The 26,544-nt window shown below is 55.9% G+C and overlaps 1 protein-coding gene across 2 annotated transcripts in view; it reads right to left on the bottom strand.

The window, feature by feature from the left end:
* Positions 1 to 3,800: 3,800 nt before the first annotated feature.
* Kcnip1 (potassium voltage-gated channel interacting protein 1) overlaps positions 3,801 to 26,544 on the bottom strand; it is a 168,462-nt gene continuing 145,718 nt past the window's right edge. For both annotated transcript variants that reach the window (XM_048334172.1, XM_048334173.1), the window contains exons 2-8: positions 9,583 to 9,707; positions 9,406 to 9,475; positions 8,704 to 8,774; positions 7,990 to 8,097; positions 5,430 to 5,534; positions 4,414 to 4,476; positions 3,801 to 4,085 (exon numbers count right to left, since the gene is read on the bottom strand). In XM_048334172.1, coding sequence (XP_048190129.1) covers positions 4,038 to 4,085; positions 4,414 to 4,476; positions 5,430 to 5,534; positions 7,990 to 8,097; positions 8,704 to 8,774; positions 9,406 to 9,475; positions 9,583 to 9,707 — 590 coding nt within the window. In that variant the 3' untranslated portion in view covers positions 3,801 to 4,037. The remainder of the gene's footprint in view (positions 4,086 to 4,413; positions 4,477 to 5,429; positions 5,535 to 7,989; positions 8,098 to 8,703; positions 8,775 to 9,405; positions 9,476 to 9,582; positions 9,708 to 26,544) is intronic.

Raw genomic sequence — 26,544 nt, 5'->3', positions numbered from 1 at the left:
AGCCCCCGCCCACAGCAGCTCCCCCAGAGGCTGGTCTGGCCTGCTGGACCACATTTCTCCGGGTTTTCTAGCCCCACAGCCCTCTTGCTCTCCCTGTGACCTCTGAGTCAGGCTCCCCACCCTGAGTCTCTTACCCCAGGGAAGATTCCAGAGCCCACAAGCTTCCATCTTTGTGACAAAACCCACACCTCAGGAAGGACTATTTACCCAGCATTGAAGCTTGCCAGGTGCTGTAAACATCGACACCGCCCCTTCCTAGCAGCAACCCTGGGAATTTTATCTTCAGTTTGTTCTTGATGAAAACCAGGTAACTTGAGTCGGGGTGCAGGTGCAGGTGGGGCCTGCCTCCATGCACAGGAACCCCGGGTGTGCCACGCTCCATGCACAGGAACCCCGGGTGTGCCACGCTCCATGCAGGGGAACCACGGGTGTGCACAGATCCCCGCTCCATGCACAGGAACCCCGGTGTGCACAGATCCCTGCTCCATGCACAGGAACCCCGGTGTGCACAGATCCCCGCTCCATGCACAGGAACCCCGGGTGTGCCACGCTCCATGCAGGGGAACCACGGGTGTGCACAGATCCCCGCTCCATGCACGGGAACCCCGGTGTGCACAGATCGCCGCTCCGTGCACGGGAACCCCGGTGTGCACAGATCCCCGCTCCGTGCACGGGAACCCCGGTGTGCACAGACCCCCGCTCCATGCACAGGAACCCCGGGTGTGCACAGATCCCCGCTCCATGCAGAGAGGCCTGGTGCGTGCAGATCCTGCTTCTCCTGGCACAGCAGGGTCTCCCTGGCCCTGCTGTTGAGGGTTGAACGCTCCTTGGTGTCTGTGTCTAATGGAGGCGGTGCACAGGGACGATGTCTGCGTCCTGGGGCCGTCACTGACCTTGCATGAGGGAGAGTGCACGTCCCCAAGCATGCTCCCCATCCCTGCTCCCCCAGCGCGCCAGGGATCCCAAGCGGCCCCGGCCCCTCGGCGCCATCTGGCGGTGACAACTCGCTCTGCACCCAGCACAGGAGTGCGGATGCCGCCCTCCCGGTCCTCCCTCCTCTCCAGATTCTCCTAGTGGAGCCTGCTTGCTGACTTCAGGCCAGCGTGGTCCCCAGTGGCCTGTAGAGGGACGGGCTGTGGCCAGGGCTCTGAACCTCCTGTCCTCCTCCTTGCCCAGCGGGGCCTGAGAGAGGGTGGTAACCCCCCCCCCCACGGGGCCTGAGAGAGGGCTGTGCCCCCCAAGCCTTAGAGAGGGCCGTGTCCCCCCTTAGAGAGGGCTGTGTCCCCCAGGGTCTTAGGAAGGGCTGTGTCCCCCCAGGACCTTAGAGAGGGCTGTGTCCTCCCTTAGAGAGGGCTGTGTCCCCCCCAGGGTCTTAGAGAGGGCTGTGTCCCCCCAGGACCTTAGAGAGGGATGTGTCCCCCAGGGTCTTAGAGAGGGCTGTGTCCCCCCTTAGAGAGGGCTGTGTCCCCCAGGGTCTTAGAGAGGGCTGTGTCCCCCCAGGACCTTAGAGAGGGATGTGTCCCCCCAGGGTCTTAGAGAGGGCTGTGTCCCCCCTTAGAGAGGGCTGTGTCCCCCAGGGTCTTAGGAAGGGCTGTGTCCCCCAGAACCTTAGAGAGGGCTGTGTCCCCCCAGGACCTTAGAGAGGGCTGTGTCTCTCCAGGACCTTAGAGAGGGCTGTGTCCCCCCTTAGAGAGGGCTGTGTCCCCCCTTAGAGAGGGCTGTGTCCCTTCAGGGTCTTAGAGAGGGCTGTGTCCCCCAGGGTCTTAGAGAGGGCTGTGTCCCCCCTTAGAGAGGGCTGTGTCCCCTCAGGGTCTTAGAGAGGGCTGTGTCCCCCAGAACCTTAGAGAGGGCTGTGTCCCCCCAGAACCTTAGAGAGGGCTGTGTCTCCCCAGGACCTTAGAGAGGGCTGTGTCCCCCCTTAGAGAGGGCTGTGTCCCCTCAGGGTCTTAGAGAGGGCTGTGTCCCCCAGGGTCTTAGAGAGGGCTGTGTCCCCCCCCACACCAGGCCCCCAGTGTGCAGCCGGCTGACCGGGCAGGAACCCACCGAGTGGTGGTCCACATCTTCCCTCCTCTCAGGGGTTGATGTGGGGTGTTTCGCTGCACAGACCAGGGCCTTGACTGAAGCGGTGGCCACAGGTGGGACCATGGCCCCCCACGACTGACTCTGGGGACGATGGCGGCTCTGGTGGAGGCCGCGGCCCCCGGAGCCCAGGGGGTGTTGTCACACGCATTGGGGCGCCAGACCCCCTTTTTTATTTCTTTTTCTTTCTTTCTTTATTTGGTTCTGGGGCTTAAACTCAGGGCCTGGGCACTGTCCGGGAGCTTCGTTTGCTCAAGGCTAGGGTGCTCCTGCGTGAGCCACCGCGCCACTTCTGGCTTTGTTTTGGTCGTTTATTGGAGGTAAGAGTCCCTGGGACTTCCTGCCTGGCTGGCTCAAATCTCGGCCTCCTGAGTAGCTGGGAGAGCAGGCGTGAGCCGCCAGCCCCCGCCCCAGCACCAGCTCCAGACCCAGTTTTCAAGTGACTTCACGATTGGATGTGTTTGCCTGCTTGCATTGGAGATGTACCGCCTTGTCGAGATCATGACCACGCCTGCCACGCCCCAGCACTGCCTCCTTCCTCCGAGCTCCCTGGCTTCTCTCCACCTCTGGCTTTCCATCCTGGGTGCCCCCTGTTTTCTGTTGCTGTGGATGAGTCTGCATTTCCTCCAACGTCCTACTCCTGACACAAACAGTACGCGTTTCCTCCTTGGTCTGAATCCTTTCACTCAGTGTGGTTGTTTGGAATGTGCCTGTTTTTCTTAGTTCTGAGCTGCACCTTACTGTGTGGATATGCCATTGTTTGCTTTGTGCATTCACACAGGGCCAGACATTGGAATGATTTTCCATTTATGGCTGTTTAGAATCAGCCACCTGTTATCCAGAACCGTTAAACCAGATCACATCCCCACCAGAGCTTCCCCGAGGCCTGCCAGCCCCCCACCTGACCGGTCTCAGGGCGGCTGGCAGTGTTGGGGCGCTGTGCCCTCCCTCCCCCATGTCTTCTGGCATCTAGTGAGAGATACCATCGATGTGAGGTATCTATTTTTTTAGATAAAGTTCTGGTACAACCCATTGTTCTTTTCAGCATTAGGTTCCCCCTGCCATTATTGAGTTTTGAGAATTCTTTCTATATTCTGGATCAAAGTTCTATGTCAAATACATGCCTGCAAATGTTCTGCTCACCACCTGCTTTGTCTTTTCACTCTTTGAGTCGAGCCTTGCGAGGAGCAGGTGGAAAAGTGGAGTCATGGAAGAAATACTGGCACATGTAAGAAATAGTTCTGTTTATTGATTAGAACATGGTATAAAAGTACAGCGTTTGCAGGCATCTGGGCTTCCTGGGAGGGGCATGCAGCCTGGGCTTGGGGGGGGGGGACGGAGGGGAAGGATGGACGGCGATGCACCCTTCCCGGTGAAGGGGCTCGCAAGCCTGGCCCGGCGGCGAGAAGGGGAGAATGCTTGGTGTTTGCCTCTGCAGACAGATGATGTGGGCTGTTGGGGTCATCAGATAGCGCCATGCTTGGTAACTTGGTCCTATTCTACACGTGTCCATGCTGTCGCTTCCAGTACCGTGGGTTTGATGGTTCCGACGACGCCCTTCTTCCCACCGCAGGCGGCATCAGAGGATGTGTCTTTGGCTCAGGTCCTCTGGTGGCCTGGCTCACAGGGCGGCCTGACTCGAGGCAGCGGGCTGGGGGCGTGGACGCAGAGGCTGGGCACGACTGTGGGAGTGCGAGCGGCGGGGCCTTCCACAGGGCGGCGGGCGGCGCGGAAGAGGCGGGCATGCTTCCGGAACAGACTCAAACTGCGGCTGGTCTCTCTCCTCTCTCGAAGGGAGAAGGAAATGGTGGCAGAAACGGAGCCACGTGATGCCGGGGTTCCTAGAAAGTTTTCCAAAGTGTAAAAGGTGTTTTCTGTCCCAAGAGTTGGTGTGTAAAGTCAGAACAAGGTGGTTGCTTAGTACAGTGTCTCTGAGGGTCAGGCGGCTGACTCCCCTGTCACATGACATTCTGGAACAGCTGGAGAGACCTCACGATGTTGTCGTCCTGGGGAGAGAGGAGGGAGGAGGGCTGGTCGGAGCTCCCCGGGTCCCCTGGAGCTGCCCCGCCCCGTCCCAGGTGGGAAGCCAGAGCGCATCTTCCCAATCTCTCCCCACGCCTGGGAGGAGCTGCCTGGAGGCCGGGTGGGTCTTTAGGTCCCGGCTACATTTGGGCTTGGGCAGTCAGCCCCGTGCGGCTGGGAGCGAGATGGGGGGACCTCCGGCTTGTGTGGGCGCTGTGCCTGTGGGCTCTGCCTTGAGGGGACAGGGACAGCAAGGTGCTGGTCCCATCTCTGTTCCCAGACTTTGGGGTGTCATCCCACGTCTCTCCTTACCTCCTGACAGGACTCGAGGAATTCATCTAAAGTCACGATGCCATCTTTATTTTTGTCCATTTTCTGAAAGGCACACAAAAAAGTGAAAGGCCCTGGCAATCTGCACACAGCGCTCGCTGCGGGTCCTGAGCGTGAGGTGGCCCATGGCCGGCCCCTCTGGCTGGGCCCCGAAGCGCTGTGGCCTGCATGCACTTCCTTAAATCAACCAAACCAAACAACAAACTGGATCGAGATTCTTCCACAGTGCTGCCCTGCTTCTCCAGCATCCTAACGCTTCGCATTCGCCTGCTTTCTGCTATGGCAACAAAACATACAAGGCTGGTGCTTGGCACGGACAAGGAGCTCATGAAGCTCGCAGTTCGCAGCTCTGGAGGCCCAGAGCATGGTGCCGTCTCCGGCTTACTCTGCCGCGGGCCCCAGGGGGTGACTGGTGACCATGGGAAGCCATCGCCGGTGAGACCCGAGTCACAGCATGGGGAGCGACCAGGCCTGCCCTTCCTGCCACTCACCCTCAGGAAGGCCAGAGCGTGGGTCCACCCCAGGACATGGGGAACTTTACCCCCACGACCTAACTACCCCACCATCGCCTTCCACACTGGCTCTGAGGGCCACAATTTCAACATGGGAACCCGCAGCCTGGGCACTGGCAGGGGAGGCCCGTCCCTGTCACTGACCGGGCACGGCGGGATGGGGGTGGGGGCTGGGGACGGCGGGCTTCTGGGCTGTGTGGTGGGAGGACTGGACCGGCATCGCTGACATTCTTTGGGATCCCGCAGCCACGCTGGCCGCCAGCTTCATTTCCCCTTGACTCCTCCACACTTCCAGGACGTGATCGCTGGGATCCGTCTCTGCCTTTGCAGCCCCGCCCAGCCGGGCTGTGCACTTCCCTGTGCTCCCCTGGGTTTGCGCCTTGTGGGCCCCGGGGGGTCTGTTCTCGAGGCAGCTGTGGCTGCCAGGGCTCCACCCAGGCAAGGGATGCCCTCCCCTCCCCCCCCCCGCCCCGCGGCACGGCTTACCTGGAAGAAGACGTCCACGTGCCGCCGGGGCGTGTCCTCCTTGAGCACGGGGTACGTGTACTTCCCCATCATGTCGTAGATGGCTTTGACGATGTCCATCATCTCCTGCCGGACACAGAGGGGCCTGAGCGACCGGGCGCGGGGCTGCCTTCCTCGGCAGGTGAAAGGAGTCAGAAAGCCGCCGGGACAGGCCGCCTCCGCTAGCGAGCCAGAAGGCCCCCCGGGTCTCCAGTGAGGGGCATCACGCAGGTCCCCATTCACGTGTCGGGGGCGGGCTACGTGTTACTCAGAACGTTCTGACATGGATTCAATCTCCACAGATTCTGTGGCGGTTGTCAGTTAGGAAGAGGGACCGGCAGCCAGGACTGTCAACACGCCCTCGAGGGTCTCTTTCAACCTCCTGTTAATAGGTGCAGACTTTCAGAGGAGTTGCCAAGTTCACACAGAGTGTATTCACGTGTACCCTTCACGCAGCTTCCCCTAACGCCCAGAGAGACGTGACGGACACCGAGCTCAACACTGCTGCAGTCGTGCTAACTACGCCGCGAGCTCACCGGCACGCCACCCCTCCGTGGGCGAGAGTCTCCTCCTCCCTTCTGTCGCACGCGTGCTGATCACACTTACTATGATCTATTTTGATCCATTGAGCTACATGTGTTTCTCTTCATGCCAACTATACTATCACGCGTACTTCCTTTTTATATGAAGTTGTGAAGTAAGCAGCTTCAGCCCTCCAGCTTGTTCTGTTTGTTGTGGTCATTTGGGGCTTGTGGCATATGCGTTTCAGATCAAGTTATCCCTGACTGCAGAATGCCTGGTGGAATTGTGGTTATGGCTTCCCTGAATCTACAAGTTGAATCTGTGAGCATCTACATTTACCTGTGTGTATCTTCTACCCTGTGTGCATGATGTTTTCCACGTGTAAATGTCTCACCTACTTCACAGAATCTGTCACAAGTTACTTTGAAGCTCTTTTAAGTGAAAAAACATTTAGCTTATTTTTTTCAATTGTTGGCTGATTATGTATGTAGAATTGTAAGTGATTTTTGCAAATATAACTCATGTACTGTTACTTTCTTAAGCTCATTTCTTCTTTCTAGTTTCTTTGTAGCCTCTTTAGAATGTTCCATGAATACAGCCCTATCTTTACACATAAAGACAGCTTTAATCCTTCCTTTCCACTCTTTTGCCTGTGGATTCTGTTCAGCTTTTCCTGATCTCAGTTTTCTTGTTCCAATCCTGACTTCTTCCACCACCACTGGGTGGATGTTAGCGGCTATGTAAAGATGTCCTTTATCAGACTGGAAGAGCCTCTCTACTCTCAGAGCTGAGAGCTCTTGGTAGAATGGGTGTTGGATTTTTGCCAAGGACATGTTGATGTATTATTTTCTTATCATTCTGCTGACATAGTGAATTACAGTGACATCTTTGTTAAACCGGCGCTGCGTTCCCCCAATACCCCTCACTTAGTCATGGAGATTCCAACCTTTTATATATTGCTGTGATCCATTTGCATTCAGATTGCTAAAGCTCTCAGTGTCTGCGTTCATGAGAAATGCTGGTTTATAGTTTTCTTCTCTATAAGAATTTTTTCCTGGTTTGATTATTAAGGTATTTGGGGATTTATAAAATGGATTGGGAGGTATTGTTTCTTCTATCATATCTATAATAATAATAATAATAATAATAACAATTATCATTATTATTACTAGAATCTACCAGGGAGCAATCTGGGTGGGCTAAAACATTTCTTGTGGAAAGATTTTAAAGTTGAGAATCCAGGTGTTCTAATTGTCTGGAGTCAGTTATTTGGCAGCTAGTAGCTTAGAGAACCGGTGTCCATGTAGCAGCTGGCTGGTGGGGACCGCGGCTCCTGCAAACCGGCCCCCCATCACGGACTCTGCCAACCTGCCAGCTTTCTTCTCCCTCGTACGGCCCGACTGCGACTGCCTGCCCGAGTCTCCTGCGCCCGGGATAGTGAGGAAGCCCTTGGTCTACACAGAGCAAACACAGGACTGCAGTGATGAGGAACGGGGCTGGATATGCTCTCTGAGCGTTAGTTACCAGGACAGGCCCTGGCAGGGCTGAGATCGAGGCGCGAGGTGACGTGCACACCTGGAGGCTCTGTGCCTGGCGAGCAGAGGCCCCGTGCGTGCGTGCGTGGCTCTCCAGGAGGCGAATCCACGCTTCAGAGAGACACAGCCACGTCCAAGGGAGATCAGAGCTACACGCCCGGGCCGGCCACGGGCTAAACCCCTGGGGTCCAGCAGCGCAGAGTCTGCAGTTGCTGAGGATGGCTTCTGTGAGGACGGCAGCACCTCCCCATCCTTCCATTCTGGGGCAGAAGGGATGGCAGCCACGGTGAGCCAAGGGCGGCCATCTTGTCTCCCCCGGGAGCCTTTTTACTCTGGGTGCTGCCTGCAGTGCGCCCTCCCGCCACGGGTCCCCCGGTCCCCACCCCGAGCCGGTGCCGGTGCGGCCGCGTGGCGTGGGGTTCCCAGGGGGGAGGCGCTCACCCCACGGCCCGGCGCCTTCCTGGCACCTTTCCCCATTCACTCACCTCCTTGTTTATGTAGCCATCTTTGTTGATGTCGTACAGGTTAAACGTCCACCTCAGTTTCTCATGGACAGTTCCTCTCAGCAAAATGGACAGCGCGGTCACGAAGTCCTAAGGGGTGGAGAAGGCCAGAGTGACGCTAACCTCGGAACCGCCGGGTGGGGGGAAGCGGGGTCTCTGGGTCAGAGGGGGGCACCACGCGGAGGCCCTGTCCCCTGGTGGGCGCGGAGCCCGTGAAGAGCCTCTGCCCCGCCCCGCCTGCCCCAGCCCGCCCCGGCCTCCACGGGGGGCGGCGCAGCCCTCGCTGCGGCTGCTGCGGCGGCAGTGGTGGCTGGTGATGGCGTGGGCCGTCTACTCTGCGAGCTGGGAGCGCGGCCGTGGGAGCACGCCCTGAGTTCAAGCCCCTCCTTGACCGCTTACCAGTGTTTTGAACTCAATCTGTTTGTCCTGCTCGGCTGCAGTGTTAAATCCTACAAGTCCAGCTGGCAGGGTGACCGTGGGGTAAAATGAGTTAGTGAATGTGAAAGCACAGAAAGCAGGCCAGCTCTATGTCCATGGAGGGCAGGCAAGGTTTCTCTTCTGTCCTGACGTCTTTAGGGAACAATTGTCGAAAGGACGATTTTCTGTCTTGACTGAGAGCAGCTGAGAGTCCGGCCCTTTCCCCCGGGGCCCTGATTTCGAGGGGACTCCCCGGTGGACCCCGTAAGGCACGCATACCTCAAACTTCACGGATCCCGCCTGCGTGGTGTCGAAGGCGTTGAAGAGGTAGTGCGCGTAGGTGCTCGCATCTGCAAGACAAGGAGGGAAGGCAGGTGAAGGCACGGAGGCTCCCGGGGGAGGTGGGGACTGCAGAGGAGAGGCCCTGCCTGTCGGAAAGAGAAGAGACGCTGGGAGCAGGGGCTCAAGGCTGAATCCTCGCTGCCTGGGAGGTGGAGATGAGGGGGATTATGGCTCTCGGTCATCCCGGACAAAAGCTCACCGGACTCCCTCTCACCCAGGGGTTGGGTGAGGTGTGCACCTGTCACCCCAGCCACACAGGGAGACGCCAGCAGGGCCAGGGTCTGGCTCAGCCCAGGCATAAAGTGGGACCCTACTTCCCTACAACCAACAGACATGGCGGGAGAAGCAGGAGAGCACCTGCCCAGCATGCAGGAAGCCCAGTTCACACACCAGTGTTTCTGGAAGGAAGGAAAAGGAAGGGGAAGGAAGGAGAAGAGTAGGCCAGAGTGAGGGCCATGTATGCTCCAGCCCATTTTCAGAGCTCCTTTCTGCTGAGGTTTCAGAGAATTCTGGAACTTGCTGAATTCTTGCAGCACGCCCCTGTGTGTGTGGGGGGGGGGGAGGGGCACCGGCGGACAGGAAGAGGTGGGTGGGGGATGAGAAGGCTGCTCCAGGAGAGTCTGGGGGGAGGTCACTCACCTCCGTGGGGGAAGAACTGAGCGTAGATCTGCTTGAAGGTCTCCTCGTTGACCACTCCGCTGGGGCACTCCTGCGGAAGGGAGGAGCGTCAGTGGGGGGCCCCGCTGGCGTCTTACACAGCGCTGGCAGGTGGAGAGGAGACCCCCAGGACGTCTCTGGCGTTCATGCGGGGCTTACGTTTTTGAAGCCTCGGTAGAGGACCTGGAGCTCCCGCTTGGTGAAGTTGGTCTGGGCCTCGAGTTGCTCCAGGCCCTCCGGCCGGTGGCACACCATGGTCATCTCCAGCTCGTCTTCGATCTTATCTGGAACCAGAGGAGATGGCACTGGAGTGTGGCCTGCAGGCCCCGCGGGTCGCACCACAGTCGGGACTACCATGGGGGGAGGGGGCGGGGGCCTCACTGCGATGGCCTTGCCACTCCACTGCCTGGCCACCACCTCTCTTCCCTTTCAAAACACCTTCTTGCCTGCTCAAATTGCCACCTGGAAGCTTCTGAAGGTGCAGACACACAGGGGGTCATTAGAAGCACCCCTCAAACCACAAAGGGAGCTAATGGTTTCTGAGAGGCAGAGCGAGCCTCGTGTCACCACGGGGGCTGCCTAGGGACAGGCTAGCATGAACTCGGCAGAACGTCCAGATTACGACGTACTAAAGGCTGCTTCTAGCAACCAGGGTGTGCTGCGCAGCCGAGGGCCGGGTAGGCTCTGTGAGGTGTCCTCTAGGTGCCAGGAAACGGATTCACGTGGCGACAGAAGCTTCTCAGCGGTGGAGAGCCGAGGCGCCGTGTGGGGAACCGGGTGGGGCGCGGTGTGTCCCCGTCTTTTAGAAGGTGTCCTTCACACAAGAACCTACCCGCCTCCCACGGAAGGGTCACAACGCTCACGGGCCAGCCCAACTCCTGACGATGGAGGGCACGGTGGGAACACGCACGCACGCACGCACGCACCCGTGGCGAGGGAGAGGGGGGTCTGGCTGAGCACCTGCGCACTCGGCAAGGGTGTCAGGGGCGTGCAGACCTGGGCACTCCTCTACTCAGGGCTGGGCTACACCTGTCACCTGGCTTGGAACTTGGGTCCCGGCACGAAAGGCACCCACTGAAGTTTTTCTCCTGTACACATTCCCGGGGAGAAGTGGCTGCTCCGGAGGGGCTGCACAACGCCCGACCCTTCTCCCCCACCGGGCGCTCATGGTGCCGGGAGCCAGGCCCAGGGGTCGGCGTGGGACACACGGGGCGCAGAGCCCTTAGCTGCCGCTGTGCTTGTGGCCAGCGAGTGAAGCAGCGATTACCTGAACACGGAAGGTTTCCTTGCAAATCACAGAGCCCATCCTCAGAAAGAAAAGCCAGAAAGGGAGAAGGAAGGGGGAAAGGCCCACGGGAATCCAACGCAGGACGCCTGCCACACTCGTGCATCTTAGATGACGCCTGTGGATGCTGTCTGTCGTGGGGCTTGAACCCGCGGCCTGGGAGCTGCCCTCGAGCTCTCGCCTCCCACGGCCTGGGGCCACTGCGCATGTGCGGAGGCGCGGGGAGGGCCCCCTGCGCGCGTGCCGAGGCGCCTGGGGCCCCTGGGCAGGCCCCGTGGGGGGCCCCGCCCTGTCCTCCGGCTTGTCTCGATGGCCCCAGTAAAGAAAAGGGAAGGTGGCAAAAATGACACTAGAATCTAAGGAAGGGATGGCCTGCGAAGGGGCACGTGGAAATGCTGTCTCTTTGGAAGAAGTGCTCTGCTTCTTAGGGTGCCGGCCCACCTACCTGGCGAGGTTTGCTTTGTCCACAAGCATGGAAGATGTGTTTGGCAGTATTGTTTTATTCTTTAATCTTCCTGTGACTAAATTTCTTTGCAGAAGTTTAAAATAATTCTGACTCAGAAACGACACTTTTGCACCCTATCACCTTTATTAAAAATGTACGAGGTAATTATTGAGATATCTGCTATCCAACCCACTTCCTTGAAGCGGAGCTGGCCTTTATTAATGAGGCACTTGCTGCTGTCTAGTAGCTAGGACCCCTGCCAGCACTGAGGGGTGTAATATGGAGCGTCTGGAAACCGGGGCGGGGGGGGTGGGCAAGGTTTTGCTTCGCTTTGCTTTTGTACCACCCTCTAGTTGTCAGTCTGCGGTGACACCAGTGACAGAAAGGCATTCATACCTTCGGGTCCCGTTGCTGGAAGAAAGCCTGCCTGTGGATATTTGGGGCCTAAACCAGTAACCACCGAGTTCTGTCCTGGACACACAACTTCACTGTATGTATGCCTTTGCACACTGGTGTTGACTGTGGAGTTTGCATACATGCCCACTCTCACGTAGACATGTGTATGTACACATACGTGTCTATACGTAGGTATGTATAACGGGTTTTTGCACATTGGCCATTGACATATTTGTTCTGTATATTGCTTAATTTCTGACTTTGCTTGGAAATGGGATCATTTGTCTCCCGTTGCTGATCAGGGCCTCTGCTGCCCCGTGGTGCTGTTAATCCGTTTATGTCAGTGGACTGGCCCAGGGGCATTTGACTTTGGGGCTCCTGACATGACCTGCCTGACCGGCCAGCTGCGTGCCTTCCTTCTGCCTTACCCAGCCTCTATTTCTTCTATTTAAACACACCTTACTTTGTTGCTCAGCAGATGTGAAGCTGATGCTAGAAAAAAAAAAGTAATAATACAAGCAGGTAAGAAAATCTGCCTCAGAAGATGTGGTTAGTTTGAAGGTCATGACCCAAGGGGAGCAAGAAATCATAGAAATTCTGGCCAGGTGTTGTTTGCGGTGACTAAACCTGTGCCGCGAATCAGCTTTGTGGTCTCACAGAGGTCCTGGTTTCCCAGGAAAGGAAAATGCAGTACTTTCTTCGGAGGAGCAGAGCTTTTTTTAATCTTTAAAACAACACTCCCAACTATTTCTATATAAGTCAAGTGTGCTCACAAGGAGCACAGAAAGTAGGCCCGTGAGAAGATTAATTTGCAAACTACACACATGGTTGAGAAATTCTTCTTTTGCAAGTAATGTGACCAAGGAAGTCAAGTTAAACTTTTTTACCTCTCTGATACTGGTAATACCACCAGGCGATGTCTAGGAAAAAGTAAGAAAACATTTTACCAAATCCATTTGTCAAAAATGCAAAACACACTCGTACTGCCACGGGACAGGCCGCCCTGAAGGTGCTCGTGTCACCACTGAGCTCTGGGAATGCAAAGCCGCTGGCCAGCAGCACAGAGGGCCTTCCTGTCCTCTTCCCACGGGGGACGGCAGGAGCGGTGGGCCCCTCCCGGGCCCGGAGCTGCCCCCAGCCATGCAGTCATGCAGCCTGGAGAGATGGGATGGCACATGGCGGAGGATGCAGGGTGTGGATGGGTCCTTGGAAACGCCCGCGTCTGGTTGGAGAGTGCCCTGCAACGCCAGGAGGCCCGGCCCCCGGCCCTGGCGCGTGGCGGCGTGACGCGGCGGGACTAGCAGGCCGACTGACTTCCTCACTCCCCCGCGCAGGTGTGAGCACATGCTCACCGCTCTCAGCAGAGGGTCTCCGCCCTACCTGCGTGCGTGCATGTGCGCACATGCCGCAGGTCCTGGCTTCTCTTCCCATTTTAAACTTGATAGGGAACGCCGGTGTAGGAAAGGAAAAGGGCCACAGAGAGGAGAGGCGCTGGCGCGGAGGGCGTGGGGCGGAGGGGTCACGACGGAGCATCCAACCGGGAGGGTCGCGTGCCGCGTGGCGTGGCGGAGCCGGACCAGGCCCGGTGCTCTGCCCTCCTCCTCCGCAGGCTCCTACTTGAACTTGCTCGCCTCTGGCCGGCACCCCTGCCAGCCGCACGGATGGCATTCGTGTATTTTAGTTCCCTTTCCCAGTCACAACTACAGGCAGGAGCAGCCAGTCTCCCCGCTGCTCCTAAAGAGTACAGGGAGGACAGTGGTCATTCCCGCCCACTGGAGAAGCCCTCTTGCCCTCCCATCACTCCGGTCAGTTGGTGCATCATTACGTATCTAGAGTGTATTCTTGGAGTAGTGTTGGGTTCATAGAAAAATGATGCCAAGTACAGAGTTCCCACACGCCCTCCCTTCTCCCACAGCGCCCCCCCCCCCCCGCTGCCACCACTGACAAAGCAGCATTGGGAAGTCACTAACAATGGAGGCCCACGGTTGGCGCGAAGCTCATCCCTTGCGCTCGTAGCTCTCTGGGTTTAGAGGCGTGCGTGTCAGGTACTCACTCCAGCAGTGCCCCAGAGAATTTTCACACAGCTGTGCTCACAGGTGAGGATGGAGCCCTGGCAGAGAGGGACCGACCCAGGACTGCTCACCCAGAGTCCTGCAGCCGGCAGGAGACCGCAGGCAGGGACACCGCCGTGCGACTGCCGTCCTCAAAGCTCGACGCCAGCCCTCAAGTTAAAGCGTATGCCGTGCAACACACACCCCGGAGAGCGGGCCTGGCCGTGCCTGTGGGGCATAGAGTGGGTACCAGGCATGCTTGCGGGGGCAGAGAGGGCACTGGGCATGCCTGTGGGGTGTAGAGGGGCACCGAGCACGCTAGTGGGGTGTAGAGGGCGCCAAGCATACTCGTGGGGCACAGAGTGGGACTTTGCCCGGAGTGAGGAGGGAGCCCCATAATGTAAACAAGGTCCACCAGCCAGGGAGACAGAACAGCTCTAACACGCCTAACAAGGCAGCATCAGAGAGAGAGAGGAGAGAGAGAGAGAGAGAGAGAGAGAGCGCTAAAAGGAAAGATAGCAGATGCACGTCATAACTGGAGATTTCAAACCGCCTCTCTCAGTGCCTGGCCCATCAACCGCCAGAAAAGTCCGTGCACCCCGGGAAGGCCCGCACGGATAACGGAGCTGAAGAGCCACGTGGCGGGTTCAGTTCTGCTTTGGAGATCAGGTCTCGCTAAGTAGCCCAGGCGGACCTTGAATTCCCTGCACGGCCCAGGGAGGCCTCGACTCCGAATCCTCCGGTTTCGGCCGCCCCAGGGTTGCGATCACAGGCATGGCACCACCATGGGCGGTGGACACCGTTCACTGTTTTCAAGTCTTTTGATATGCTGCAACACTTTACTGCCGTTGACCACTTCCTGGGACATAAAGGCAACCTCAAAAAATTCTACAGTTCCAAATCACAAAGAACGATTTCTGCCAGGATCGGAATTAAGCAAGGTATCAATAGCAAAAGAGAAAAATAGGAAGTCTTTAAATATGTGGAAATGGAGCAGGAGCACAGAAAATCTAAATTTCTAAGCATCCTCTTTGTAAGGAACCAAATGTACGTAAGAACATCTCTCGAGAATTACAAGTGTGGCTGATCTCAGACATATCGAAGCCCGCAGGACACGGTTGAGGCCATACCTAAAGGGAAAGCTGAGGAGCTGTGAGGACCTGCAAAGGAGTGTGCATGCAGAATGCACTAGAAGAGAACCCGCAGTTCACGTATGTCCAGGGCCCCCGGGGTGCCCGCAGGCTGTTGGGGGCCCTGGACGCAGCTCGGTGTGGTGTGCTGGGGTCGGACTTTCTCCCTCTCACCTCTGGGAGGTGCCGGGCCTGTCTGGTGTGGACCAGGACTGAGGCCCGAGGACTCCCGGTGGATGGAGGGGTGGGGGCTCCGCTGCCTCCCGGGGACGGCAGGGGAGCTTCGCCCTTCCAACCTTAGCCTCACATTTTCCCAGCCGAGGCCCGGGGCGAGTCGGAATCCCACGTGGACAACACGGGCGCGTGCGGCTCGTCAGCGCAGAATGCTCTCCTTCACCGCCAGTCCCAGGAGCCCTGTGCGGAGCCTGATAAAGATTTTCCTGAGTTCCAGATATTTCTCCCCTAGTCTACTTGGTTCAATAAAACTCAAATCATGTTTTGCCCCAAGCATTTGTTCTCTTAATCTTGAAACCCCTCTTGCCCCTTTTAAGCAAAATTGAATTTATACATTTCTCATTCATTTACACCTCAGTCCTGAACATGCTGTGGAAATACAAGAGTTCTATTTTTAAAGCATCGTTTCCCTCTGCCAGTAGGTGGAAGTAATTTTCCAGTGTCTACTGGATTCCAGTTTGTGGTAGGAGGGATTAGATCGGCCCAAGGCTGAGAAGGCTGTGGGGGTAAGAGCCTCGGGTGTCCCGAAAGTTTCCCAGGAGGGGGTGTTCAATGTCACTACCCAGACTGCGGCTCACTATCAGTGCCAGATTCACACACGCACACGCAGTGCGTACACATGGAACAGACAAGTGAATCACTTGTGGGGAACACGCTCGGTTAGCCCTCATGCGGCTTCAGGTGGGCAGCCCTGAATAGTGAGACTATCAGTGCATTCACTGTTTTGGTCCATTTCCTAGCTGGAGAAGACCGAGTGCCAAGGCAGTGTCCGTCCATCCGTCTGTCCGTTTGTCCGGGAGTGGGTATGCACCTGCCCAGGGGCCAGAGACAAGGTCCTCCCTAGGATTCCACACAGAGACCTCCTAACTGTGCACTTAATAAATGAAGCCTGGGCAGACACACCCTGAATTATTAATGACATTATTCTGCTTTGATTGTTTCCTTCTTGGGGAAAGGTTATTCACTCAAATGCCTTTGATTAGACTACACAATACATCACAATTGGGCATATTTTATGTGCAACTTTATGGTGATAATAGTTCTGTCTCATTTAGAAGCAAATCAGACATTATGAACTTCGTGATTTATTAATGTATTGATTTCTATAAATGTCAGTGCATCTCACATCCCACCAGAGAGCCCCGAGGAATCGGCAGAGAGCCAATAAAAACATAAAGATGAAACCATCATAAAGGAGGAAAAGCTGGCCCTCTCCAAGCCCTGCTGTCTGAGCACTGGAGGATCCGGAGCAGGAAGGGACCGCTCAAGGTGGTCGCAGACCCTGTCCCACTTAAATCTACTTTGCATAAAGAGACTGTGTGGCCAGAAGTAGAAAACAAGAGGTGAGGGGAGAGGGCGGGGCCGGGGCTGGTGCTAACTCATCCTGGAGAGGAGGAACACGGGCCTTTCTGTGGCTAGGGAGCCACTCCCCCTCCCAGAGTTAAGAGGCCTCTGCAGGGAGGGGCCCTGACCCCACCCCAGACTCTTTCACTGTGTGACGTGGTGATCGCTGTGTGACGTGGTGATCACTGTGTGATGACGTGGTGATCGCTGTGTGATGACGTGGTGATCGCTGTGTGATGACGTGGTGATCGCTGTGTGATGACGTGGTGATCACTGTGTGACGTGGTGATCGCTGTGTGACGTGGTGATCACTGTGTGATGATGTGATCACTGTGTGATGACGTGGTGATCGCTGTGTGATGACGTGGTGATCGCTGTGTGACGTGGTGATCACTGTCTGATGACGTGGTGATCACTGTGTGATGACGTGGTGATCACTGTGTGACGTGGTGATCACTGTGTGATGACGTGGTGATCGCTGTGTGATGTGGTAATCACTGTGTGACGTGGTGATCACTGTGTGATGACGTGGTGATCGCTGTGTGACGTGGTGATCACTGTGTGATGACGTGGTGATTGCTTTATGACGTGGTGATCACTGTGTGATGACGTGGTGATCACTGTGTGACGTGGTGATCGCTGTATGACGTGGTGATCACTGTGTGATGACGTGGTGATCGCTGTGTGATGACGTGGTGATCGCTGTGTGATGACGTGGTGATTGCTGTGTGATGACGTGGTGATCACTGTGTGACGTGGTGATCGCTGTGTGATGACGTGGTGATCACTGTGTGACGTGGTGATCACTGTGTGATGACGTGGTGATCACTGTGTGATGACGTGGTGATCACTGTGTGACGTGGTGATCATTGTGTGACGTGGTGATCACTGTGTGATGACGTGGTGATCGCTGTGTGACGTGGTGATCGCTGTGTGATGACGTGGTGATCGCTGTGTGATGACGTGGTGATCGCTGTGTGATGACGTGGTGATCGCTGTGTGATGACGTGGTGATCGCTGTGTGATGACGTGGTGATCACTGTGTGATGACGTGGTGATCGCTGTGTGACGTGGTGATCACTGTGTGATGACGTGGTGATCGCTGTGTGACGTGGTGATCACTGTGTGATGACGTGGTGATCGCTGTGTGATGACGTGGTGATCGCTGTGTGATGACGTGGTGATCACTGTGTGATGACGTGGTGATCGCTGTGTGACGTGGTGATCACTGTGTGATGACGTGGTGATCTCTGTGTGATGACGTGGTGATTGCCGTGTGATGTGGTGATCACTGTGTGATGACGTGGTGATCACTGTGTGATGACGTGGTGATCACTGTGTGATGACGTGGTGATCACCGTGTGACGTGGTGATCACTGTGTGATGACGTGGTGATCACTGTGTGATGACGTGGTGATCACTGTGTGATGTGGTGATCACTGTGTGATGACGTGGTGATCACTGTGTGACGTGGTGATCGCTGTGTGACGTGGTGATCGCTGTGTGACGTGGTGATCACTGTGTGATGACGTCGTGATCACTGTGTGATGACGTGGTGATTGCTGTGTGACGTGGTAATCAGTGTGTGATGACGTGGTGATCGCTGTGTGACGTGGTGATCACTGTGTGATGACGTGGTGATCGCTGTGTGATGACGTGGTGATTGCTGTGTGATGACGTGGTGATCACTGTGTGATGACGTGGTGATCGCTGTGTGATGACGTGGTGATCGCTGTGTGATGACGTGGTGATCGCTGTGTGATGACGTGGTGATCGCTGTGTGATGACGTGGTGATCGCTGTGTGATGACGTGGTGATCGCTGTGTGATGACGTGGTGATCACTGTGTGACGTGGTGATCGCTGTGTGATGACGTGGTGATCACTGTGTGACGTGGTGATCACTGTGTGATGACGTGGTGATCACTGTGTGATGACGTGGTGATCACTGTGTGACGTGGTGATCATTGTGTGACGTGGTGATCGCTGTGTGATGACGTGGTGATCGCTGTGTGATGACGTGGTGATCGCTGTGTGATGACGTGGTGATCGCTGTGTGATGACGTGGTGATCGCTGTGTGATGACGTGGTGATCACTGTGTGACGTGGTAATCACTGTGTGACGTGGTGATCACTGTGTGATGACGTGGTGATCGCTGTGTGACGTGGTGATCACTGTGTGATGACGTGGTGATTGCTTTATGACGTGGTGATCACTGTGTGATGACGTGGTGATCACTGTGTGATGACGTGGTGATCGCTTTATGACGTGGTGATCACTGTGTGATGACGTGGTGATCACTGTGTGATGACGTGGTGATCCCTGTGTGACGTGGTGATCACTGTGTGATGACGTGGTGATCACTGTGTGATGACGTGGTGATCACTGTGTGACGTGGTGATCGCTGTGTGACGTGGTGATCACTGTGTGATGACGTGGTGATCACTGTGTGATGACGTGGTGATTGCTGTATGACGTGGTGATCACTGTGTGACGTGGTGATCACTGTGTGACGTGGTGATCACTGTGTGATGACGTCGTGATCACTGTGTGATGACGTGGTGATCACTGTGAGACGTGGTGATTGCTGTATGACGTGGTGATCACTGTGTGATGACGTGGTGATCACTGTGTGACGTGGTGATCACTGTGTGACGTCGTGATCACTGTGTGATGACGTGGGGATCACTGTGTGATGACGTGGTGATTGCTTTATGACGTGGTGATCACTGTGATGACGTGGTGATCACTGTGTGATGACGTGGTGATCACTGTGTGACGTGGTGATCACTGTGTGACGTCGTGATCACTGTGTGATGACGTGGGGATCACTGTGTGATGACGTGGTGATTGCTTTATGACGTGGTGATCACTGTGATGACGTGGTGATCACTGTGTGATGACGTGGTGATCACTGTGTGACGTGGTGATCACTGTGTGACGTGGTGGCGATCACTGTATGAGGTGGTGATCACTGTGTGAGGGGGCCGTCACAGTACTACTTTGGGCCCTCTCTGTGCTCTGGATAGTCAGTAGGTGTGACCACATGACCAGCAGTGGCCAATCAGATGTGGATTTACTGTAGCCTGGGCCCCGAGCCAGTGTGAGACCAGTTCCAGGTGGCACACCAGGCTCCTTCCTAGTGGAGGCAGTGCTCTCTGGAAGCCTGGGCCCTGAGCCTCGAAGGATGACCAGGTAAGGCCAGGTGAGGAGTGAGGATGGGAATTCCGGGCCAGACAAGGATGTGAGGGGAGGAGAGAGGCCTTCTCTAGTTGATGACCCAGGGCCAGTGCCTCCAGGGATAGGGACGTGGTACAGAAGCCCAAGGCTGGGCCAGGCAGGCCTGACCACGACACACTGGGAGCTGTGTTAGCAGTTCCAGCAACAGCAGATAGCAAGGCAGACACAGAGTAGGTTTGTTCTGAGAAGCCAGTAGAGAGTTTTGTATGATTCTCTTAGTCACCCGGCGAGTTTGATATTAATCTTAAGAGAACTGGTACCCGAGCTATCCTCCTTCCTTGTTAGAACTTTATGGACGTGGCTATGCAGGTCAGCTCTCTGCCCCGGGGCTTTGCGTCCCCTGTCTCCTGGCTGGCTCATCGCAATGGAAGGCCTCCATGAATCAAACGGGCCTGAGACCTTCGCCTCAGTCCCAGCTCTGCGCAAGCGAGGGCAAGGGGAAGAGCATCTGACTCTCCTCAGTTAATAAAACCCACAACTTGAGATATTTGAGGTATCAGCCAGAATTCCAAAGGGCTCCGTAGTTCCTACTTAGAATGCCAAAGGGTGAATGAGTCAGGCTTGGCTGGAGACCTGACTCCATGGCACGGAGAATATTGTGAAGGCTGGAGAAAAATCTCCCAGGACCGCGAGGCTTTCTGTCCATGGCTTCTCAGGATCTTCCTCCTTTATTCTCACTTTAGTTATCTCAGGACACCTCAGGGTACATGTCCCTAGTTGTGATTAAGGGGGAAAGATTAGATTTGAGAAAGAGAAGGGGTCACTGCTGAAACAGAGTTCAGGAATATCGGAGGCTATGAGACCAGGCTCAGAGACGTGGGCTACACCAAATAAATTTTGGGAACATTCCTAGAAAGTGAAAAAATGTATTATAGAGAAGGATGATCTATACTTTCTCTATTCAACTCATATCAAATTATATCAACTCACAGTATATACCTATCATTTATGTATACCTATCCTATCTCATTTGTCGTCTTTGTTATTTATTTCTCTAACATATTTACTATTATCTCTATTTGTCTGTCCTTCTCTTTAGGACATCACAAATAATAAGCATTCTAATAGTGTTTATCTCCGAGGGTTTGGGTCATGGAAAGTTGTTACCTTCTTTTTTTGCTTATGTGCATTTTATACATTTTGTACAGAGATTATCTGCTCCTGTGAAGTAATGGAGTAGACCAACCCAGGGCACCCTCTGTCTTCAGAAGCTCTGTGAAAGGGTGGGTGGGAGGGGCCCTTGAGGGCCGGTGACCAGAGAAGCCAGCCTGGCTGGAGACAGTGGTCGGATGTCTGTTTCCCGCGGGTGGGGAGGGGGGGTTCCCGAGACCGCAGGGGCTGCGTGACTTCCCACGGGTGGGGAGGGGGGATTCCCGGGACCGCAGGGGCTGCGTGACTTCCCACGGGTGGGGAGGGGGGATTCCTGGACCGCAGGGGCTGCGTGACGTGGCAGGGCCCTCACTGCTCGCAACAGCGGCTGGCATTCCAGAAGCCTCGTCTCTCCTCACCATCCCAAACCCCGTGAGCTACACGCCGCTAGCCACGGAGGGTGGAGGAGGGTGGCACGGGGCTGTGACGTCACCGGCCGAGACCACAGTCACGGCAGAGCTGGGTTCGAACCCAGGGTTCTGAAGTGCCTCTCTCAAGTCCCAGGACTGGTGCCCGGCTGAACGCTGGCCTGGCCGTGGCGCGGTGGCGGGGCGGCTCCCGCTGGGGCCTCACTGGGCTCGCACAGGCGGCGGGTGTGGCTTAGCGCTGTCCCGGGGTCTCCAGTGAGGACCAGGCCTGGGAACACGGTAGCACAGGTGCTGTCATGAGCGGCATGCCCCGTGTGGGGGTCACCGGGGCCTGGACCAACCCCCCAGGTCCACTCCCAGGGCGTCGGATCTTCAGGGGCTCCAAGTCGTGCTGCTGAAAAAGCAATTTTTTTTTTTGCTCTTGCTTTGTGGATAGATTTTTAATATTTAATTAGGGAGACCTTCCGCTTGGAGAGAGGGCAAGACTTGTTATTAAATCCCGCTGCCCCGTCTCCCTCGCTCGCCCGTGGGATTATTCATTCATTTCTAGTCACACAATTTAATATTGCAGCAGCTAATGGGGAGATGTTGATAATTTGTAAAAGCCGGCTGGTCCCGAGGCCACGGGCGAAGCGCCGCGCTGGCCGGTTGTGGGAGCCGGAGCAGAGCCTCGAGCCGCAGAGTCCGCAGGGTCCCCGCGTGCACCACGGGGCTGGGCTCCAAGTGTCTGCTCAGACACGTCGGCAGTGACCGCCCGGGGTTGGAAAGCAGCTCTCAGGGGACCACGAATGAGCCAGCTTCCTTCAGACTCCCTTTCCTAGGTCACGGGGCGTGACTTTCAGTGGCCCAGTAACGGAGTGGAGCCTGAGCCTCAGCCACACCGGCGCTCCCACTGGGCCAAGGGCGAGGCTGCGGTTTGCTGGGTGACAGGTGGTTGGTAGCCAGCTCCCGGCCGCTGCCTCCTGGATCACAGAGGTGGCTTGATGCTCAGAATGTGCTTGGGGATCTATGTTATCATTTCAAACATATTTGCCCACGATGACTCCTTATGGGATCATAAAAATGAACCGTCTGGGGTTCACTGAAAAACAGCCAGACGCATTAAAAATGAATGCATTCTTACTTTCAGATAGGATGTCCATATGACTCAAAATCGTAAGCCAAAATGTACTATCCATTATTAATTTATTTCTAATAGACATCTTTCTTATAGATTAGCATTCTAATTACTCCTGAAAAAGTGGGCAGCAGCCAGGCGAGGTTTCCAATTAAAATTGTCCTGAAGATAAATTGAGGTCTTTTGTCTGAGAGCACTTTTGGCCCCTCCCATCCGTGAACATCTGTCACTGGGGGTACCGGGCAGGTCCTCACTTGTTCCAGATCTCAGGCTCCCATTGGGTTGGGTGCCAGTCTGGATCTATGTTGAAAGGACCATGTGGGAATGGGGGCTGGCCTGTCCCTAGGGGAGCACTGACCCAGGGAGGGGCAGGAGGCGGGGCAGCTGGGTGGGAAGTCTGGGTTCTGGGCCCATGTCTCAAATCCTGGGCTGTGAGTTTCTTCTGTGGACCTCAATTCCTTCTGAGGTAAAAAGGAGGGGACTGGGGTCCTGATTTCTGTTTCCAGCCTCAGGCAACTCTATAGTTTATTAATCATTTGTCAATCCATAGTCATTTATGGTACTTCAAGTTACATTAATTTCTTCTTGGGATTGCAAGTTTCATTAAGTTTATTAATTAGGGGAAAGTCAAACCTTTTCAACGCGGTCCTGGCTTGGTTTTTCAGTCGCCTCCTCTGGGTGTGTTGCTCGGGGTTTGCTTTACTCGGTCTCTGTTTGGTACGCGTGGCGAAGTGCCCTTGACACCACACTCAGCTTTTATGCAGACAAGCTACATGGAAAGACGTCTGTGGATTCCTGGTGGGTGAAGACGCACGGTGTGCTTTTTTTTTTTTTTGTCTGCCACTCTCCTTTCCTCTTCTCAACAACCCTGGGCCCTGCAATTGCACCCCGTCTGCCACTGGAAAATGGAGACCCAAGAGCGGAGGAGGCACCGGGAGGCAGGAAGCCAGATCTCCACTTCTGCAGCTCTGTAAGGCAGTGCTGTACTAATGGGAAGCACTGCCTCCACGTGGCCAGGCTGCCCTGGCTGTCCGTGTCCCTGCACCCACCCTTCCCACGGCAGAAAGATGGCAGCGACTAGTTATTCCTGGAGCCGTTCAGCATGGATTCTTTGCTTCTCCAGGTCTGGGGAACTTTTTGAGAATCTTGCTTTATCTTGGGGAGGGCGTGGAGAGGACACGGCAGGCAGGCAGGGGGGTGTGTGTCCTGTGGGGCTCCATTTCCTGTTGCCATTCGCTGCAGGGGTGGGGTAGGGTGGTGGTGTTTCCGGTGGTGAGAACCACGGCATACAGCCCGTGGCCACTGTGGCTTGATAGTGCCCCGGCCCACGAGCGGCCCCATTTTTAGCCCCGGGAGTGTTTAACTGCCTCTGGACAGTGAGCGGGCTGCCTGTTTGGGGAAATGTAGTACGTGAATATCAAGCAATTTTTGAATTATATCTCTATTAGCTCTGAGAATGCGTCTCTGGGGAGGCCTGGGAAGCTCCATTAGTTGAACAGTTTCAAACAGGATTAGAGGAAGCAGTGGGGGATGTTCCGCAGGGAGCAATAATTGTAAACAGCAGTTCCATGTAAACAGGTCTTAATGTGCTTTCCAGAGTGGATTCCTGAGGGGGAGACCACCGTGGTGTTCCAGGGCCCCCCCCAGGGCCCTGCCTTGGCACCCAGCCCCGTGGGGTGGGGACGGAGTCTGGGGAGCTGAGGAGGAGGGGGCCAGGGCGGCCCCTGAGCCTTGAGAAGGAACCCGAGCCAGTCTTCACAGCACTGGCCGCCGTCGGGCAGGGGGATGATACCAGCGCTGGTCTCTGGGAGGCAATCCTGGACAAGCACCACAGGTCTCCTGTGCCAGTCCGCTGGGATGAGAGGAGCTCAAAGACCTCGAGGCGGGTCCTCCTAAGCCTGTACAGGCCAGGAATCCATTTGTTGACGGACACTGCACGGGAGGCAGGTGTGCGACGAAGAGGGCAAGCAGATGCTTGGGTTAAGCGGAAGTTTGGGAAATGTGGCTTCCCCTCCCTAAACCCCATCAACTGGGAACTTAGGCTCCTTAAAGGGCCCCTGGTCTAACTCGGCGCTCATTCTATAGCAGTTAAACAGATCCCCGGGAGAGAAGGGGGCCTGGCACTGAGGTAGGACCCAAGTCTCCGTAGCCCACTGTGAATCAGGATGCAGAATCTTCCTATAAACGAGGATGGTAACTGGCTTGTGCATGAATCCTACACTTGGCAGCTTTCACTGCCTAGCCATTTACCAACTACAGAACTTACCCTGGAATGCCTCAAAGACCTCAGGGGGATTATTCCAGGACAGCTTTTACAAATATTTAGGATGAAGTAGGGGAGGCAAGGAGTGGAGGTGGGAAGGGGAGCCGAGGGGGAGCGGTGTGGGTAGGAATTTGTGCAGACCCTTCCTCACACCTTTGCAGGTGTTTCGGAGTCCGCGATCAAGGGTTCCAATCCCTCAGCGACTCTGCACCCTGTGCGCATGTGGTGCTGCGTCCTGCCCATTTCCAGGGTGCTTTCCTTCCTCCAAAGCCGGTGCCTCAGTGATGGTCGGGAAGCAGAGAGGCAGAGGCAAGAAAGAAAGGGCCCCGGGATGAGGCGTATGTTTCCAGGGTGCATCCTCCTTTGCCCCCCTCCCCCAAGGTCCAGCACCCCCCCCCCAAACGGCACCACCAGTCAGAGACCAAACCATCAACCCCTGAGTCTGTGGCCCACACAGTCCAATGATCTACCCACCGCATCCACCTTCCAGCATCGTTTAGCCCCCTCCCCTGTGTGGCGTGATAGAGCGGTGGGGACACAGTCACAATAACCATCACGCGTGCTATCATACCTAGGAGAGAGAGGATCAGAGGCTCCAAGCTGCTGACTTTGTGCTCATAAACAGGGTGGCTAACCTGACTTTACAGCCTCCTCCTCATTAAGGAACGGATGCTCACGTTGCAGCTGATGAGGTGGCTTTGGAAAGGAGTTCTTGTGAGGGCTGAGGAAGCAGGGGACACGTGTTCCGTGCTTGCTAATTGCCAGGCTCCGCACACAGCCCTCCACACCATCTTCTCAACGACTTCCTAATCAACCTAACTATTAGAAACCTTTGATTTCTACAGAAAATATAAATAATGAGGCACTTTCGGAGAGACCTGGGGTGGTTTGGGCTGGTTGTTCCCAGAGGGTGTTCAGAGGACACCCTGTGTGGCGGGGAGGGGGGGGGTGGCAGGCTAGGCTAGGGAGCTGGGGGGGGGGGTTCTGGGGGAGGTTCATTCCCTCCCCACCCCCCTGTCCGTTTCAGCACTGCGGACAGCGCTCCCTGGCTCCGCCTGGCCGGGAGGGCAGGGTCCACGCGATTCTCCTTGGGCCGCTGTCAGTGCCTTTTCTAAACTCAGTCACAACCACCCAGGCTAGAAAACGCAGAACAGGTTCGCTTACCATCTGAAAACTCAATCAGGCCGAGGAAGTGCAACAGCTTCAGAGAGGAGCACACGACCACCACGATTCCCAAGGTCTGCAGGCCCTCGGACTCGCCTTCCGCCCACATCTTCCCTCAGGACCCAGGGCGGGCATGGGAGGCCGGAGCCGGGCTTCCAAGCCTCCCTTCCAGCTGTTCTGAGAGCAGGGCTGCTGGCCACCGCCTCCTCCTCCCTCCCTTCCACTCCTCCCCGCCCCTTCTACCTCTCTCCTCCTCGCCTGCAAGCTGTGCATTTCATAGTGATCTTTGCTTTTATTTCCTTCTTTTCCCAAGGTAGTTCCTCCAAAGTTTAACCAACCCCTAACCATCTGCTGGCTGATGTAACCTAATTGGCAACATCTCACTGTTTATTGTCTGGAGGACCGTCAGGGAGGAAGAGCCAGTGTTCGCCGTGTCAAAGACACCGGGTCTTACACAGACCGAGAATGAACGCGGTTATTTTCCCAGAGGGACATCAACTTTTCTTTTTTTTCTTCAGTGAAGGTGTTCAGACAAACTGGTCCTGGAATACACGTGGCTCCTGCTTTGACCCTGTCAACCGTCACCAGGAGAGCCCCTGCCCGCTAGGCTGAGTCCACAGATCAGTTTTCAACAGTTTTGTTTCTCCATCGGAAATTACGAGGTGGTGTCAGGTGGGATGTGTGATCCTTGCACAGCAGGGGAAGAAAACCTTCTGTGCCTAGGAGGGAGGGTGCTGTGGACCTTCCTTTCTTCTCACACTGGAGTAGCCTCCGCAGGAGACTTGTGGGCAGGGTGGACGGCAGGGCGGGGGGGAGGGCCAGAGCCTCGGGAGTCAGAGACCGGACCGGGGCCAGTGCCCGGACCCACGAGGCCCGGTTCCCTCCCAGTTCCACGAGCACACGTAAGCTTTGCAAAAAGTGTGAGAACAACAGACG

Source organism: Perognathus longimembris, chromosome 25 (assembly GCF_023159225.1).
Source record: "Perognathus longimembris pacificus isolate PPM17 chromosome 25, ASM2315922v1, whole genome shotgun sequence".
NCBI classification, from domain to species: domain Eukaryota; kingdom Metazoa; phylum Chordata; class Mammalia; order Rodentia; family Heteromyidae; genus Perognathus; species Perognathus longimembris.
This window is presented reverse-complemented; position numbering and strand designations above follow the sequence as displayed.